Genomic DNA, 20,160 nt, shown 5'->3' on the forward strand with positions numbered 1-20,160 from the left:
CAATAGGCAAACTGCAGTGGGTCCAGATCTTTGCTTAGGTATGTGTTAATTCTGTCCATGACCAGCCTCTCAAAGCTTTTCATCACCACAAAAATTTGTGCTACTGAGCGTTAGTCGTTGAGGCAGCTCACACTACTCTTCTTTGGTACCGGGTTGCTTGATGCCCCTTGGAAGCTGGTTGGGAACATCAGACTGTCATAATGAGAGGTTGAACATGTCTGTGAACACTCCGGCTAGTTGGTTGGTGCAGGTTTTCAATTTCCTGCCAGGTACATCATCCCGGTTCACTCTCAGAGATGGATACCATAGGGTCCTCAGCTTTTTCAGGGATCCTGGTAGGCATTGTTTGGTTCTTCTTTTCACAGTCATTTATAGCATTTGTCTTTGCTTTGTAGGCTATAATGGCCTGCACTCCCTGCCATAGCTGGTGTGTATCTGTCTCCAACCTCCTTTGGAATTGCCACTTTGCTTTGGCAATGGCCTTCCACAGGTCATACCTGGACCTTATAAAGATCTTGATCCTCGGCCTTAAACATCCTTGTTCTCTCGCTCAGCAGGCTGCAGATTCTCTGATTTATCCTGGGCTTCTGGTTGGGGAACACCTGGAACGTACACATGGGCACACACTCAATCACACAAGTCTTGATGAAGTCAATGACACCTGTTTCATATTCATTCAAGTCTATGGATGAGTTTTTGAATATGTTCCAGTCCATCAATTCAAAACAGACCTGCAGATGCTCCTCTGCCTTTTACTGTCTTCACCACTGGTGCTCTGGTCCTCAGTCTCTGCTTGCACACCGGGAGTAGGAGTACAGCTAGGTGATCAGACTTGCCAAAGTATGGTCGTGGTATGGCTCAGTATGCACTTTTCATGGTGGGGCAGCAATGGTCAAATGTGTTGGTTCCCCTGGTCTCGTATGTGACGACTTAGTGATAGTTTGTCAGAGACTTCTTCAGTTTGGCCTGATTGAAGTCTCCCACAATGATCAGGAAGGCATCAGGAGGTGCTGTCTGATGGCTGTTATATCTCAGCCCCTCCAGTGCCCGCCTGACACTGACCTGGGGCAGAATGTACACTGCTACCAGGATGATGGCAGTGAATTCCCTCGTCAGGTAGAATGGGTGACATTTCATCGCCAGATGTTCCAGGTCAGGGGAGCAGGATTGGGACGTGACTGTCACGTCTGTGTCCCACGATGAATTGATGCCTCCTGGTTTTTCCAGATGCTGCTGTTCGGTTGGCGTGATGGGAGTGTAGCCCTTAGGCTGCAGCGCCATGTCCGGAATATCCTTGTTTAACCAAGTCTCTGCGAAGCACATCACGCAGCACTCCCTAATGACTCCCTGATGTTGTAGACTGGCTTGGTGTTCATCCAGTTTGTTCTCCAAGGACTCTACGTTGCCAGAAGGATAGCAGCAAGCGGAAACCTCAGATCCCGGCGTCTCACCTTAACCTGTAGCCCCCCTCTGCGCCCTTGTGGTCGGGTCTTCTATACCTGGCCTGTGGGTCTGCTGTTGGTAGTTGTATTGTCTGAGCCCCATCCTTTTAAATCCTTCTTGATGTTTGGCTGGCCTAATCGCTGGTGTTTTAAAACTCCAGTGATATTGCAATGCAAACTGTGAGCAGTTTAAAACTTCCACATTGTAACATTGTCTGTGTGAATTTAAAAGCTCCCACGATGTTGCTGTTTAAAACTTCCACATTGTGTGAGTTTAAAGCTTCCACATTGTAACCTTGTGTGTTTAAAAGCTCTGGCAATGTTGCAGTTCAAAGCTTCCAATTATAACATTGTTTGTGAGTTTAAAAGCCCTGGCAATGTTGCAGTTTAAAGCTTCCACATTGTAGCATTGTACGAGTTTAAAAGCTCCGGAGATGTTGCAGTTTAAAGCTTCCACATTGTAGCATTGTACGAGTTTAAAAGCTCCGGAGATGTTGCAGTTTAAAGCTTCCACATTGTAACATTGTACGAGTTTAAAAGCTCCGGAGATGTTGCAGTTTAAAGCTTCCACATTGTAGCATTGTACGAGTTTAAAAGCTCCGGAGATGTTGCAGTTTAAAGCTTCCACATTGTAACATTGTACGAGTTTAAAAGCTCCGGAGATGTTGCAGTTTAAAGCTTCCACATTGTAACATTGTACGAGTTTAAAAGCTCCGGAGATGTTGCAGTTTAAAGCTTCCACATTGTGGCATTGTACGAGTTTAAAAGCTCCGGAGATGTTGCAGTTTAAAGCTTCCACATTGTAACATTGTACGAGTTTAAAAGCTCCGGAGATGTTGCAGTTTAAAGCTTCCACATTGTAGCATTGTACGAGTTTAAAAGCTCCGGAGATGTTGCAGTTTAAAGCTTCCACATTGTAACATTGTACGAGTTTAAAAGCTCCGGAGATGTTGCAGTTTAAAGCTTCCACATTGTAGCATTGTACGAGTTTAAAAGCTCCGGAGATGTTGCAGTTTAAAGCTTCCACATTGTAACATTTACGAGTTTAAAAGCTCTGGAGATGTTGCAGTTTAAAGCTTCCACATTGTAGCATTGTCTGTGTGAGTTTAAAGCTCCTGTGATGTTGCATTTGTAACTATGTGGGCAGTTTTGTTGCTTTTGCAGTGCCTGGGTGATCAGTTTAAAGCTTCCATGCTGTAGTAACAGTTCCTGCCTCTGCTGCAACTGCCAATTCCCAAGTTTTGTAGCGATCTTAGGAAATCCACGAAGTCAGTTAAATTTATTTTTGTGTGTCTCCTGTTTTGGTACATTTTTGTGAGTTCTGAGAAGGAATATTTGATTATTCCCATCAGAGCTGCGTGCAGAGTCATTGCTTGCTGTAAGGCACCATCTTGAAATCAATGAAGTACCTGAGAAACAACACTTCTGAAAAGCATAAAAAGTGAGACAATAAAAATTGGATGAAAAACCGAGGTGGGATGAAGATGGAAGATTGAGATCACATGGTATGTGATATCTCCTGCCCAATTGGATGTGGGTCTCCAGTGAAAAACCATAGGGTTATGGGACTACTAACAGGTAAAAATGACACCACTGATTCCAAGATGGCATCCTTGGCAAAACTCATCTTATTTAAATAGAAAAGAACTGAGTTGTGGCAATGTGAAACAAGATGAGACCAAGCTCCAGAAATCTATTTAAATGCATGCAAGATGTTACATAGTAGCCTCCATCACCACAGTGAAATTAGAATGATTGAATGTTAAAACATAAAAGATGGTACACCATTTCAACACATTTCAATTTAAAATTTGCTTTTTTTATGGGGGGGGGAGGGGTCTTCGACTTTTATACTGCAACCTAAATATGAAATTACCTCTACAAGTTATTCTGGATGAACATTGAGCTTATAAGGTACAAGACACACACCTCAAGTAAATAGGAATCTGAGAAACTACAAAAAATCCTCAATTTTTTCAACTATGCAATCACTGTACAAAACCAATGCTGCACAAATCCTAGCAATTTGACATCAAAATTCTGGATACAAAAAAGTTCCCTTGAAATTACTTGGGACTGTAATGCTTGACTGAATATAACCAAGGACAATTTAATGCAACATATCAATCTTAGATTACTGTAAATTCATAATTCAGTAACTGCTACAATACTCATGCATTGTTGAACAAAAACACTTTCACAGTTTAGCTCAACTTCAAGACAATCTATAACCCTACAGTTTAATGGCATGACAAAATACATTTTATGTTTCTGAACATGTTTGTGCACAAATCATAAATGTAACAATGCCTTGCAAAGAATAAACATATCACCTTAAAACCACCCAGATTTGCCACACAAAATTACTTTGAAATTTAAAGACATGAAATGCATATGCCATTTTGTTTTTGAGAAGAAAACTTTATAAATAGCAAGATGGGAAATTGAAAAATGAAAATTTCTTACAATTAATTTATATGTCTACCACTGGCATACCCATTGGAACTAGTTTAATTTAACACATGGCAGCTTTCTTTTTAACATGATTTTAAGCACTTACATTGTATAATTGCTTGTCAGTTTGAAGCGAAAAAAATTGCAAATGCCCAGGCTTTCCATTTAGAACCAAAGCTTTGCTCCTCGGATCAATCATCAAACCAGTCATAATCTCTTGACCTATGGAAAAAACAAACAAAAAATAATTCAGATATATCGTATTAATCAAACTGCAGTACAAATAAACAATCCAAATTTCATGCATACATACATACCTTTAACTAAACCCTGAATTATCGCAGAAAGTTCCAGATTGCTTTGTATAATCATTATTTCTGAAAGAAAAATCAAGAAGCTGTATTAAAATGAAGGTAAAACGCTCACAAAGAGCTGGGTAACCATTAAGAAATAAATCAATAAGGTTAGGAATTGTAGAAAGTAATTAGGATTGAACTACTGATGTATATATGAACAAAGAAGTTTATAAACCACATGGGAATATTATGCTATAATGTCAACTGATAACAGGTTCAGAACACAGGCATATTGAAGGGTGGTGGTAGTGGTGGTGGGGAGTGTGGTTGGTAAAACTGAATCTTAAATATTCTAGGGTACGAGGTTTTCCACTAAGAAATGAAGGAAGGTAACAGCTAATCATTATTCTTTATTTCCAAAATTCAGTTCCACTGAAGACAAAGGAACAAAATTTCTGAGGCAGAATACATTATCCATTTGCTACTATCTGTTATATTTAGTGCATGGCTGAAGGTTAATTTTATTAACCACAAAGGCTGTCAATTAGAAATGTAATAAAGAATGTCCAGCCTTTGTTAGCAAAATTGTAGCCCAGTGAATGAAAGGAACAGCAGATGCACAGAAATGAAACTAGGTAAGGGAATGAAAATTGCAATGAATGTCAGTCATAGTGTTGGAAGGAGTCACACGATTCAGGACAGATACTACAATTGTACACAATGATTTGGATTTGTGGTGCAGGGCAAAATGATTATATTTGCTATTAACAAAACATAATGTAGGGAATTTAAAAAAAAGCTAGCAATGGATTCCAAAAAGACAGTGGCATGAACACAGATAGGATAAAATACAATTTCAAAAAAATTGAGGTGAAATTCTGATTGGAAAAATCCCAAGCCAAGAGGTGCAAGAGAGAACAAATAGCAAGGAAATTGGGTTCATAGAGGTTGGTCCTCATGAATGAGAAGAGTTTGTCAGAGGCGATGAGGTGAGATGAGTAAAAATATAGGATCATGCTGGCTTGTTTAGGGGAGAAGCAGAACCTGTACAAGAATTCCACAAACCCCTTACACTTAGGTACAATCGATGAAGACAGGAAATGAAAGAGGGAATAGGCAGTGAAGGTTAAAGTTAATTCAAATTAATGTGGAGGGGGAAGGAGTGGGGTGGAGGTAGGCCTTCAGACCAACAGAATCAAAACTTGGGACCCACATGTTTTTAGAATTACCTCCCCAAATGCCGTAACCTGTTACTCATCAGCTTGTTGAAGAGAAAAGATACATGTAAAATATTTGGCAGTGAAACATAAACACAACATTTTACATTCATAGCTCTGAACATACATAGCATTACTTTAAATTTTAAAAGAAAACAATCATGTGACCGAGCTGACAATTATTCTTCATGAAATAGCAACACAGAACATAGGACAAAAAAAAAGACCATCAACAGTACTGAAATTTAAAGCAATTATTGAACATAACTTTAGAGAACAAATTTAAACAACATGTGCCTGTTAATGTGTGCATGAAGATGATGAAACAAAAACAAAAATACTGGTGAAATGCTGGAAACACTCAACACTTAAAGCAGCGTATGTGGAGAGAAAAATAAAGGCAATGTATCAGGCTGATAGACTTTTGTCAGTTCTCAAAGATCAGTGACCTAAGTTGTGAATGTTTCTCTCCCTACCAATAGTGCCTGACTGAGTATTTTCAAAAAGCAGCGTTTATCTTAAAAATATCTGCCTAGTTTGTAAATTAATGATAAAAACAGAAAATAGTGTTACGAGCCCAGAGGACCCCAAAACCCAGCAGCAATAGATATTCCCCAAGACAAATGGCTACTTAAACAAAAGTTGCTTTTAATTATCTTTAAACATGAAAATAGAATCACACTTTAACTTATCGCTATTGATTTAACTAACCTAACTTAACCCCTTTCTAATTCTAAGCGCACGTGTATGTAATGTGTGTACGTAAGTTCAGAAAGGTTCTTTGGTTTACAGTCCAATCTCACTTCTCATTCTTCCAAGTTCATTGGTTGCAGGCAATTCTTACACCGTGCACAGAATTTAACATTTATAAAGTTCACCAGGCTTTGGTGCTTGAAAGGTAAATGGTTATTGTTCAGGAAGGTTCCTGTCAGTTTTCAGAGACAGATTTGTTGTTCCAGGACATCCACAGTGATTCCTTTTTAATCAGCTACTCCAGTGTCTTGCTGATGAAACTTGCCTCCTCAGGGTTCTCCAGATGATAACCTCTTTCTTTCAGGTCACTACAGAGTTCCTTTTTGTTTCCCTTATTCCAAGAGAAACATTGGACAGCCAGTCCTCTCCTCTTGCATGAACCACAAGGGCATTGACCAGGCTGAAATAAGAACCTGTCTTCCAAATGGGGTTTTCCACAAGCTTCCCAGCTTGTCCTGTTCCAGTCCCAGCAGCTGTTGCTGACTGTAACACTGTAGAACTGATCTGTGTGTCTGTCTCTCTCTCTCTCTCTCTGAGAGAAAACCTGTTTGACTCTCTCTGCTTACCAAACCACATGACCCTCCTAGAACAGCTCCAGACAATCTGCGGCTCTGACAAGATCTTTCATCTGTTGCCTTTTTGTAAACAACAATCATTTGTGAAGACTCTTAGGCACTATTCAAAGCTCTTGCAAAAGCTGTAGGGCCGATATGTCTAGCATTAGCAGAGCTCCAGTATTTCAAATAAGATCTGTTTAAAAGTGTTTGTATTTGACCAACTCTAACAAACCTTTCCCAATTTATCTCCCAAAAACATATACTCTGTTACAATAGCATGTTTAAAGGTAAATGGCTTTGGATTAAAAACCTACACAGGATATTAATTGAATGTAGTTTTATGTCCAGTTAGGAAAGGTTCACAATTACAACTCAAGGCAATAAAAAATCAGTTATCGCTAAAGCAATTTAAAGCAAGAAAATATACTTTAAACGAAAAATGCTTGAGTACCACTTCTTGAAAAATCTTAAGGTTGTTGATCAATGTTATAAATAATGCAAAACTGATCATAGACTTCCATATTTACTTTGAAAAACAAGTTATATGCCCTTACTGTTATCACTATGGGATGTGGAATGGAGGACACCATCAGGAGAGGTTGCAATGTGCTCAATGGCCTCTCCAAGACGTGGCAGGAATTCTTTCTTTGATTCATATCCAAACCGCCACTGAACCAACACCCCTTCTATTCCACCACTCAGTAGGTTGGTACCTATTGAAACAAATACCAGAAGAGGGTTTTTTTTTCCCCCCAAACAACCACAACAAAAAGAACACATTGCAACAAAACTTTGCAAAAACTTGTGAACCGGGGGGGGGAAAAGATTAGAATCAGATCGTTCACTCACTACAGCTACTCTTCTATTCTGCTTCTCAAAAATGTGCAACTTAAGGCTATCTTCCAAGAACATAATAGCATTGCATTGTACTTACTAAGGACCTGCTAGTCAATAAGCACCAATTATACCTTCTGTTTTGGCAGATCAGCTCATTGTTGACATCCAACCTGCACACTCGTAATAAAAACACAGATGACCTGGAGGTCTGGTGACAGTGCATCTGACCTCTTGCCCTGCTACTGGATTTAACACAAGTGTACCAGTTTATGCCATTCCAATTTCCACCAGCCTTATATGGCTTAAATTGATTCACTCTATTCATGAATGGAATGAATGCAAGTCCAAGCAATGGGTTTTCCTTTATCATTATGATTAAATATGATTTTAGTAAAGCTCAATTATTTAAATTTATTTGAACAATATTTGTAACTAGCTCTGATATTAAGCAGCATGATCTTAATAGGCAAGGTGTTCCAGGGAAGGGCCTGATCATAGATTGCTGACCAATCTGTTTTGCAATTTTGTCGTGATAGCCAGACCTCCTGACAGAATATTCCTGCAGAGCCATCCAAATGAATTGTGGATGGAGTAGCAGTTATGCAGTGGAGCCTTCCTCACACACAAAACCAGTAACAATGGCCTGTGATGGCTCAGTTGGCAATACTCATGTGAATCAGGTTTTCAGTTGTACCTCTGCTCCTGAGATGGGAATAGTGGGATTAGTGTAAGTAAATGGGTGATGATTGTCACAGACTTGGTGAGCCAAAAAGCACTGGCTCAGTGTTGTATTTCTCTATGATTCTATGAATACTACATTGCTGGCAGTACGGTCTTTCAGTAAATGTTGTATTTCCTCTCGTGAAGTAAATTAAATGATTATCATGTTTCTTATAAAACTCTGTGTTTTACTGCATTTTGTAATACAATAAAGATGCTTTCTCAAATTGTCCTCATACAAAGTAATAGCTTCCATTAATCTCAACTGTGCTTACATATAATTTTTCAGATAAGTGACATGAATGTAACACGATCCACTGAAGTCTAATAGTTTTTTTTATAGTTGAGGTCAAATGCATGTAAAAATCTTGACTGATAAAAGCAGGCAAAATTTTCATGAAATTATCTGTTGATGCTTTCACACAATGCCAACAGCTGTAAAAAAGTACCTTTAACATTTCAAGTGCAGCACTAAATTTGTTTCAATAAAATCCTTGTTGATGGGTCATCTATTTGGTATTGATGAGATAAAAGATCATTTAAAAAAATACTTTCTGCAGTTAATTTAATGCAGAGAACATTTTAAATGGCAGGAAAATGGGTAACTGAAGATCAATATACAGGTGCAGCAGATGGATTAGGTTAGGAAATGGAAACATTGATCTTTATTATGTCCTTGAGTACATGAGTAAAGAGATCTTGCTGCAACTATAAAAGGAATTATAGGCACCTTATTGGAAAAGGCAGAGGGAGTGTAGTCTGTCAGCCATCAATTCACTAGTCTGGTTCCAGGAATGGCAGATTTCCCCTACAAGGAGAGATTGGGTGTACTAGATTTGTATTTACTAAAGTCTGGAGGAATAAGAGAAAATTTGGATTTAGGAAGGATATTTTCCTCAGCTCCAGATTGCAGGAATAGGGCTCACTATCACCAAATAAGAGATAGAAATTTTAAGTGAGGCCAGAAATTTTGTCAAGTATATGGTAGTGAAGAAGGTAGTGAAGGATCACACATTGTTTAAAAGAGAGATTACTAGATCTCTGGCCGTTAAGGAAGTAATGGGATAAGTGGATAGTGCACACGACCTTGAAGAATGGCATCATTTAAGTTGCCATGTGACCTTGCTCTGTTTCTGTACAAAAACAAGCTTCAAAAATTTAGGTATATTAAAGAAACTCAGGCTAGGAATGAAACTGTTACTTTCCTACCTTCTGTGGAGAAGATCAAGTCATTGACAGCTTCACAGTGCCAATGTTGCGATGAATATGTATACTCCTTTTTGTGATTAAATTTCCACCTGAGAATTATATATCAAGACAAGCAAGCTTCAGAACCTTTAATCTGTCTAGAGAGGAGGAATCTAATTTTTCTCTTATTAAATCTATCACATTGAACAATGACAATCAGAAACAGTTTGAAGTGAGTATAATCATAAAATAACATGATAATTTATATGATGAATTTTTAAAATACTTCATAACACAAAATGTTAGACTACTTTTAAAAAAAAATTCAGGTCACTAGCACCGTGGCCTATTTATTCTAATGCAGTGCTGTTCTGAAGACCAACATGCCTTATTATTCAGAGCACTGCAGGTGAGATCAATGAATTATGTTTTCTCAATTAAGTTTGTAGAAAAATATGGACATTTTTCTTTTTAGTTCTATTATACTTTCATGTTCAAATCATTTGAGGAACCTCTATTTCTAGTTTCAACAAGCAAGTTTTCCCAATTTGATATCTCCATTTATTAGTGTCCGAGCACTTGCTATTTAGCTATCACCATTTAACATCTTTTTGTTCTATTAATCATGCATTATGTGTAATATGTGTTCTGTCATGTTTATAAATTGTAAAAAACGGTGGTGCACCATGAGTTAATACAGGTTGAGTACCCCATATCCGAAGTTCTGAAAACTGAAAGATCCAAAAGTCAAACTTTTTTTTTAAGCGCCAACATGACATCATAAGCGGAAAAAATGTCAACACCTGATTTACCCATGTGGGGCTCTGACGCTTTGTTGGTGCCAGTTTGATTACAATAACTATTTTAAAAAAAACCCCACAAAATCTTTAATTCGGGAAGATTTCAAATGGAGCTGGATTCAAGTCTTCAGCATCGGTTGTAGCCGGAGTCAGCGACTCCATTCTCAACATCGGACACGGCGCCATCCACATCAAGGAAGTCGCTCTGGGCACCCGGGCAGGAGCAGGGACCGTGGTCAGGGACCAGCGGTGGGGAGGTGTTGGGACTAGCACTGGAAATTACACTGGAGGAAACATTTGAAAAAAAAAACCATCGAGGAGAGTTTCTATTGTTTGGTGTTGCATTTATCTCTTTTGTAAGCAGAGATAAAGTTCTTTTTTGTTAAGTACTAAACATTATTTCATGTGAATTTTCCACTTTTGGAAAAAGTGTTTAACCGCTGACAGATATTCTGCTGATGCTACTGTGCTTAGTTCCATTGTTACGAAAAATGGAAAATAAAACCCCAAAACCAAAAAAACATGCATTTCGGAAGTAGGTACTGTGCTGTAATGGATTCCAAATGGCCATTAGAACATTTCTTTATGAGAAAGGAAAAGAAAAGATTGGCCACATTCATTACAAATTTACAAAATTCAATTTCAGTCCAATTTACCTCTTTCCATAATTTTCAAAGCCAAATGTTTGAGCTTGCATGCAACTTCCTAAGTTCCTGACTGTTCAAATCCATTTGCCAAAACCAAGATCACACAAAATGAATTCTATTTTATTATGTTCACATTTGATTATGTACGAGGATCAGAAAGTTCCTCAATATGCAATGCATCATAAAATCAAAAATAGTTATTTCAATTTCATAAAGGCCTTATCGAAGGTCAGGAACCTAAAGCATATTAGTTCTATGCCGATCGTAAAAGAATTAATGAATGAATTCAATTTAAGTGAAAAGGCTATCATACCAGAGACGGATTTTGCCATCTTTGTGACCTGTTGCGATACAGTCTTCCTTTGGATGACAAGCTACACAAGTGAATGTATTATTAGCTCCTTTGGATTGTTTGAAACTCAAGGGAAACCTTAAAACAAAACAGAAGAATTACGCTGTTTACTCAACTGCAAAATACTGTTTTGCAAATTTAATCAGGCTTAACAGAAATAATATGCATGCAAACTCAAGATTACCTTAAATGCTTTTTCTTCTTGAAGAAAAACACTTGGAGCTCAAGAGCTTTAACTGAAGCAACATATTCAGTCTATGAATACAAATGGAAATGAAATTATTTACATAATGGAATCAAGACCTTTCCATTAAAAGTATGTTTTACTGTGCATTGCTAATTGTCATGGAGAAGATGGATGGCAAGCTGCCTTCTTGAATCCCTGCAAAGTTTAAGAAATGACTATATAGGATTTGAACTCAGTGATGATGAAATAACACTGATACATTTCCAGGTTAAGATGGGGTGCAACTTAAGAGGGGAACTTGCAGATAAAGATGTTATGACGTGCCTATTGCCCTGGTCCTTCTTACTATTTAATACATTAGGAAATGATATTTCAGTAGCCTAGATGAGTAGATGTAATGCGTTCTGTCAACAGTAAACACTGCATCTGCTATGCATCAGTACTTAGATCGTAAAACTGGCTTTGTCCTAGAGAATGTGGTGCTATTTTGTGTACTGCTGGCACTACAATAATCAGGGCAAGTGGAGAGTATTTGATGTCACTTCAACTTGCACCATAGATAGTGGAAAGATTTTGGAGTATCAGTCAATTGCTGCAGGGTACCCAGCATTTCAGCTACTCTTTTAGCTATGGTATTTATGGAGCTGCTCCATTTGAGTTTGCAGTCAGTAGTTACCCACAGATATCAATATGATCAGGTTCTCCCTTGTACCTCTCTGCCACAAATAATTGCCACTTTTTAGCTTAATATGTTCTATGATCATGTTGCATGGAGGCATGGACTTCTTCATTTGCCAATCAGCCAATATTTATGTTCGGACCAGCTTAAACAAGTTCAATTTGCTGAGTAAAATTTGTTTAGAAACGCACATTTCTACATCAATACATCTATCTTATTTATACCTACAACTTTACCAAAGGTAGAACAACTATCAATTATGTGCAGTTCCGATCACCCAGTTGTACAAAAGTTATCATTGGACTGGAAAGGGCACAGAAACGATCAACAAGAATAATACAGGAACTGGAAGGCTTGAAATACAAAAAGATGCTGGAGAGTAGGCTGAAAGGGAACCTGGTAGAGGTTTATAAAATCATGAGTAGCATCGACAAGATAGATGATCAGTCTTTCAGCCAGGGTAGGGGAGTCCAAAACTAGGTTTAAAGGAGAGAGGTTAAAGACTTAAAAGGGACCAGAGGAGTATCTTTTCACATAAAGGTTAATTAGTATATGAAACAAGCTGCAAGAGGCAGTGGTAGCGACAGGTACAATTGTAAGGTTTAAAAGACATTTAGATGTGAAAGGTTCAGAAGGATATGAGCCAAATGTAGTCTACTGGGACTACCTCGGGTAGAAAACCTAGTTGGCAAGGACAACATTTGATTATGTACGAGGACCAGAAAGTTCCTCAACTCTGGCACTTTATTTTTCAATTTTGCCACTCAGCAAACCAAGATGCTGCAGATAACTTGCAATTTACTCACAATAAACTATAAAGGGATAAAATGTTATTTTTGCTAATCATCCTGTTTGAGAAATTCTCCAGTGGGAAAAGAAGCAACAAATAAAAATCAGATTACTTCATAAACGTAAACACCAGTTCTTGAAGACTACCATAAAAATCATGGCAAATCAATAATTGCATTTCAAATTCATACCTTTATTTTACATTAAAAGAATACTTTTTCAAACTGGACAATCAAAGAATTGTACCTCTCTTCCAAAAGAGATCGACTTTGGTGACTGGCACACGTCATCCAAAATGACAGAAAAGTCTTTTGCATCAACTTCGTGGGCAGTTGACTTGGGCAAATTGATGGATACCAATTGAAATAATCCTATTTAATATAGATTGCAAACCAATCACTAAACACATCATAGAAGGGTAAACTTGTAATTCAACTTTGGACATCAAAAACATCCCACTAATGACAATTAGATTATTTGTTGAGACACAATCTATTTTAATTTGATCAGAAAAAGAATGGTGCTAAATTTATTACAAGTTGAATAAAAATAAAACATACTTCACTGTACATTCTAAATGTCCACAAGATAACAGCGATAATACTGTTTGACCAATGGATTGCTACCACAATATTTTACAGCAAACCAAGGGGCTGACTGGTCCTCAGAGGAGAAATTACTGTATTTTTCTTTGGACAATTCATTGGTGTTGGATACAATTCAGAAGGATTTAAACAATTTAATTTATTTAAAACATCTGGAAAATAATAGATAAAAAAAAAATCAAAACTCAAATATATAACCATTTACGGAGCGGAAACAGGCCATGTTGGCCTTTCGAGTCCCTACCGGTTCACTGATTTTGTACGCGGTTGTTTATAATTTATTCAGATGAATTTAAAGCTTTTTTCTTCATTTTTTTCACTTTATAATTGAGTGGAATTTTCTGTTCAAAGTTCTGGAGAAATTTAAGTTTGGTCCTTTTTTTATTGGTTGGATTAAAGCTTTATATAGTATGCATTTATATTTTCAGTCAAGGTTGTAGGGAGAGAGACAAGTGCATCCAGCACAGTTCAGAACATTTGCACTCTTCCTTCAGAGTCCAGTGACAGATATTCTAACTTACAACTCATTTATAACTTTTGTATTGACATGTATAAGCACTGGCGTTGGATCAAAATTATCTCATGTTTGACTTCATCAGGTGAGATATCTTGGAGCTGCATGTACAAGGGAATGTTAGTAAAAAAAAACCCAAATGAAACCAGTTTCAGAACTAATTTGCATATTTTGCTGTAAGCTGACCTTTATCTCTTGGAATAATTGCAAAGACGGTGTTACCATCAACAACAGGCGTGTAGAATGCAAGCAGTTTAGCATTCACCAAAAATGTCTGGAGAGGAGACAAAAAAATTACTATGCATCTTTTCAAAAAAAAATCTTCATTTTATGATTCAAAATGCTGCACCACTTACTTTTATTAAGATTTCATCAGTGAAGTCCCACAGCTTAATGGTACCATCCAATGATGCAGAATACAGCTGTTAATAAATAATTAAATTATTGGTTACAAATTTAAAATAAATTTCTACAAAGGATATATTGTGTAGATTAATGATACTCGCATGTTCAATGAGGGAACTTCACTTGATGTATGAATGATGGGGTCATTTCTCCTGCTGAAAAGCAAGAGGCAAAAAAATGGCACCAAGATCCATTATGATCAAAGATCTATAGCAGAGCATTAGTTAATGGAGGCTTAATAATGTAGTAATCGAAACATGAAATAAAATATCCAAAATTGACGAGGAGATAGCTAGGCTAATGGGACGCCTGGGTGGCATTTGAAGAGATACCCTGTTAAGAATGCTTACATTACAAAAAAAAGTTTTTAAAACATCAACACTCTGAGAATCACAGATTGAATATTGTACAGGTGAAGTTCTACCCACTGGTCCCTTCTCCATACCCCGAAACATTTCCAGCCAATCCCTCTTGAAGGCCACTCTGATCAGTCATTCTGGATGCAACCGTTTAAAAAATGTTCTCGTATCATTCTTAATTATCTTCCCTTTCATTCTATACATGCTACTTTCAATCCTTTACTTTCTCATTTTCCACTCTGTTTGGACCACTCATCAGACTTTCATCAAATCTCTCCTCAAATGGTCAACAATGACGTTTGTTGCAGCATTAGTTACCTCACACTTATTCAACCAATAGAATTGGCTGAAATTTCTTGCAGAAATATTCCTTTGGCATAATTCTAGAAGTGTCATGAACCCAAATATCTTTGTTTTTGCATCAACGAGCGTCATATTTGCTACTTGGGAGTTTTTTGTTTAATGTACTTAGTTTCTCAAAAATGTCCATCAAGTAACTCACATGAGCTTTGCCATCTGTTGTTAGCAAGAGATTCATTTCAGGTTTGTCCTTCAAAAATTCGCTGAGGAGGTCAAACAGTTCCATAAACCTTTTGAAGCAGTTTCCCTCTGCCTACCACCTTACTTCAGTGTGCAGCCATAATCTTTTATGTTCTGCATTTTTATTGACACTAAACAGACGTTCACATGTGGCATAAGCTTTGATGTCATTGATACACTTAATCACAGAATGCAATATCTCGTATAGAACAGGGGAAATTTTATTGGCTTGGATTTTCATCCCTCATTAATTTTAAACATCTTGTTTTTTTAACCCATCATAGCAGGAGCATCGTCTGCAGCACAAGATACAATGTTTCCTTTTGGTATTTCATTTTCATCCAAATAATTTTTGAGATATCAACTGCAGCAGTGATTGTTTTCAATGATTCACAAAACAACGTCTCTTCTTAAAACTCTTCTTGATCAATATCTCACGTATCCCAATAACAGAGCCTCACTGTACCATATAGTGGATTCATCCAGTTGTATTGAGAACTTTTGTGATTTCCACTTCTCAATAAGCTGATTTTCAACATCTTAACCCAGGTCATCTATTCTATTGCAGACAGAACTATTACTCAATGGCATTGCTCAGACATCTTGGTCATCCTTTTTGAGAACTGTTTTGAGAAACAATGATATTGTGGATTTTATCAGTTCCTCCCCAATCATATACTTCCCATGTTTTGCAATCAGCAGAGAAATTTCATAGCTAGCTTCAAGGCTGTAGTTTGTGTAGTGAATAATGAAGTGATTTTTGATCTATGTTCAAACTTCTCTTTCAGTTATTTAAAATATTCCACTTTAGAATTGACATAGTTAGGATTTTTTACCCTCAAATCAACTTCAAGGTGGCCTGCTTTCATTGATTAATTTGTCAAAGTCTATTAGCATAATAGGCAAAAAGTGAAACTGTTCCATTTATTAGCCTTTGGGTGTGATGTCCTCACATATTCTAAATTTATCCGCCGGGTATGTGCTGCGACTACACCAGTTCATGGCCGGCGTCATGGGGTAGGCATCCGCAGGCCAAGGCACACCCCCACCCCCGCCCCAAGCCTTTGGCGCCTAACTTTGCACAGGCGAAGGGCAGGGCACAGTCTCAGACCCATGCAGCCGTCTGTTAAATCCCGGTTCTTCGCCCCCAGATGGTGGCTGCTCTTTGGGATGCGGATCCCCACCTCTGCACTGATGAATCCAGCGTGACACTCCCCCCACAACCATGCAGCTCCATTCCCACCGCTGCCAATTGGGGTGTTGGGAGAACACTGCATGTGCTCCTTAAGTCACTTCCGAATCCTGACTGCGACCTCAGCTCCTTCAGTGGAGATCAGGTACATTCTCTCCATGGGGTTTCTGGGTAGTTCTGGGAGCCATGAAACTAGCCACTGTGCTGTTTGGTGTTCTGTGATGTTCGCCCCAGTCACTTTTCAAAAGACCAAGCGCCCCAGGTTTTCTGAGTATAGTTTGACAATTTGGAGCCTTGATGATCCCATATTGACAAATTGACAAAACATAGTGACAAATGGTTACACTGGTGTACCAGTGGTTGTAATGGGCCCCCTTACATTCTGGACCATTAGGCTTCAGCTTACTCAGCCTCATGGTTAATCTGCCACTGATTTGGACAGCTTTTCTTTGGGTATGAGGAAAATAAATGTAGGCTTAAAATTTGTCTTTTACCTTTGGCTTGAGATGGTTTCCTTGAGTTACAAGTGGCCGTCAATCAGGGCACCAGTCCTGATGCAGCTTCTCGATCCAAAACATCAAAGACCCCTTTGCTTTTACTGATGCTGCCTAATGCAGAGTTCCACCTGCAGTTTGTTTTTTGGCAATGAGTTAAATGTAATGTACAGAGTTCATCATGTGCAAACCAGTGTTCATATCCTGTGTTCCAATTGTGAATGCAGCTCATACAGTAACATAATGACTGTAATCCAATAGGAACTTGAGAAGCACAATATAAATGCAAGCCTTTTGTTTCATTTAATTATCCTTTAGCCAAAAAAAGGAATTACTTTCCAGGAGTTTTTTTTTATATCCCTGTAAAAGGATCAACCTTACTTGTACTTCATGCCCCACTTCATAATGCACAACATACATTATATGGTTTCCCACATACATTACTCTAAGGTTAACCAATAGTGAATCACAAACAGAAACTTCCTTACCTGCAAATGATTTTGTGGATTTAGTTGAATGCCTGTAACTAAATCCTTGTGCCCTTGCAAAACATGTATACATTCTTCTGTGGTGGTACTATATACTTTCACAAGATCTCCTGATGCACAAAACAAATACCTGCAAAACATTATATTCCTTTTTAAGATGAGGAAAATTAATTAGGAGTAAAACAAAAGTTCCATTCATCTAATCTGCTTTGTTTTTTTCTGTATCCATGGGCATAAAGATAGATATCGGATTATACCATAATTACAATCACTAAGTTCGAGAAGGAAAAGTACACATCAAATGTCCACAGTGACCAATGGAAAAGTGTAACCCTGTGTGTATATAGTACTGAATGCAGGAATTACAATTCATTGTTCCAGAGAAAAAGCACAAATTTAATACACATTTTCAACCATGGTTGAATTCTGAATCCAATGAAACTTTAAAAAGATAATTTTTTAGAAAAAAAATGGAAAACAAAGAGCAGGGGCAAAGTTCTTTAAGGAAGCAACTCCAGACCAAGATCCATCATGTATTACTTATCAGTACAAGTTTGTAAAGACAAAAGCATGCATAGAAATTAAAGGAAGTTCAAGAAGCTAGAGCGCTCTTATCGGGCGAAGAGACTTAGAATGGTTTAATGTGAAGTAGGAATTCTTTAAATCTTTGCAGGGAATTTGGAATATTGTAGCAATTATCAAGTACACAGATAGTACAGTAAGGAGTTGAGATTTAAATATGGACAACTGCAATTTGAACAGTTGAAATTGAGAAGGTAATTGATCATGAAGGATAGAAAAAAATACGTCTTAAATTTAAAAATTGATGAACTTCAATTTTGATGCTATTGCGATAAGGTCTTCCTGAGGCAGACAAATATTCACAATAGTTCAGACACTTAGGAGAAACTTGCAGGCTAGAAATCCAGCTGATATTTCACCACAAGAAATAATGGTTTAACGACAGGCCATGGTGTACTATTATATTATTTTTATATACAAGGTTTTAGTTATCTTAAACCATTTTACCACTGTTCACCAAATTAAGTAGGAAAATTCCAATAGTGAATAAAAAAATCAAATATATTGTAATGTACTGGAAAAATATAAAGTATATATTTTTAAAATGGTGAGAAGTTGAAAGATGGTGGGTTGCAAAGGGACCAGAGCCATCTCCAGCAATTAGAAAGACAAAAAATAAATTGCTTTTAACAGAAGATACAAGTAAAAGGCCAAAAGTATTTTAGGTTTCTGGAGAACTGGGATGAGCTCTTGGGAATTTAACAGATATCTGGAATTTGTGTATAAATCTGGTTTTCTTACCCCAAAAGGATACAACTATAATTGAGGACATTTAGTTAAGATTGACCAGATTGATTCCTGTAGCTGCAGGATTGTTATCAGAGGTAAGATTTATCATACTAGGCTGATACCATTTTGATTTTTGGTTATTACATCAACACAATTACTAAAGGCCTTGACAAGAGTGGACACAAACGATGTTTTCCCCTTGTGATATAATCAGGAACCAATGCCTTAAAATAAAGGTCTTCCATTCAAGAAGAACATAACAAATTGTTAAAATTCAAAATGTAATTATTTCGAACTTGCAATTGAAATGGCTGAAAAGTCTCTGCACAGAAGAATGATAAAGATATTTTTAGATATTAAAGGAATTAATGAATGTGCGGGCTAGTATAGAGAGCAAGCAGCCCCCCCAAAAACTGTGAATATACTAAGAAAATTACAGTACACAATATGCTTTGACCTGAGTTGGTCCTGGAATGCCTGCAGTGCACTTTAACTGCAGGCATTCTAAGAAAATGACTAGGGGTCTAGGAGGTAAAATGTTGGAACGGGAATGGCACCCTTGTTCAATTAAAGAAATGAAAAGGGAAAAAAAAATCTCAAATAGAGTTCAATCTGAGCAAATGTGAGATGTTGCACTTTGGGAAATCAAATGCAACAGGAAGGCATACTTTAACGGCCATGTCATTAACATTGCTGTTTTTAGAGCAATGGCTCTCAACCTTTTTCTTTCCATTCACATACTACTTTAAGTATTCCCTCTGCCATAGTGCTCTGTGATTAGTAACGGATTGCTTAAGGTGGTATGTGGGTGGAAAGAAAAAGTTTGAAAACCACTGTTTTAATCGTACCTAATTGACTCGTTATGTGCACGGTTTCATAACTCCAAAGGAAATGGGCCAATGACAATTCTTCTGAAGCAAAATATTTCAGTAACAATTGGGTCTAGAGCAGTGATTCTCAACCTTCCCTTCCCTCTCACATACCACCTTAAGTAATTCCTTACTAATCACAGAGCACTTATGGAATAAGGGTTATTTAAAATGGTATGTAGTGGAAAGAAAAAGGTTGAGAACCATTGCTTTAGAGCACACATGTCAAACTCAGGCCCGCGGGCCAAATTTGGCCCGCGATATAATTATATTTGGCCCGCAATATCATATCAAAAATGTATTAGAGGTGGCCCGCTGGCCGCCGCGCCAGTATAGCGCATGCACAGTAACCGCTGTGTCCCAGGGTGAGAGAGAGAGAGAGAAATATCCTGGTCCTTGAAAAGTAGTGGTGGGTGGTTTTATAAACACGCTGTCATGTCCCCCCGCCCACCCCCCCACCGCAGC

General features: G+C 37.7%; 1 protein-coding gene across 2 annotated transcripts in view; it reads right to left on the bottom strand.

The window, feature by feature from the left end:
• Nucleotides 1–20,160, bottom strand: part of wdr75 (WD repeat domain 75) — a 51,069-nt gene that overhangs the window by 24,285 nt on the left and 6,624 nt on the right. Inside the window, exons 2-11 of one of the 2 annotated variants that reach the window (XM_069934728.1) lie at nt 17,516–17,645; nt 14,394–14,459; nt 14,224–14,311; nt 13,165–13,289; nt 11,448–11,518; nt 11,225–11,341; nt 9,486–9,574; nt 7,274–7,432; nt 4,214–4,273; nt 4,003–4,118 (exon numbers count right to left, since the gene is read on the bottom strand). In XM_069934728.1, the coding sequence (XP_069790829.1) occupies nt 4,003–4,118; nt 4,214–4,273; nt 7,274–7,432; nt 9,486–9,574; nt 11,225–11,341; nt 11,448–11,518; nt 13,165–13,289; nt 14,224–14,311; nt 14,394–14,459; nt 17,516–17,645 (1,021 nt within the window). Of the gene's footprint in view, nt 1–4,002; nt 4,119–4,213; nt 4,274–7,273; nt 7,433–9,485; nt 9,575–11,224; nt 11,342–11,447; nt 11,519–13,164; nt 13,290–14,223; nt 14,312–14,393; nt 14,460–15,024; nt 15,073–17,515; nt 17,646–20,160 lie in introns of those variants that run through there. The other variant, XM_069934729.1, reaches the window with a different exon arrangement.

This window comes from Narcine bancroftii, chromosome 4, assembly GCF_036971445.1.
Source record: "Narcine bancroftii isolate sNarBan1 chromosome 4, sNarBan1.hap1, whole genome shotgun sequence".
Lineage (NCBI taxonomy): Eukaryota > Metazoa > Chordata > Chondrichthyes > Torpediniformes > Narcinidae > Narcine > Narcine bancroftii.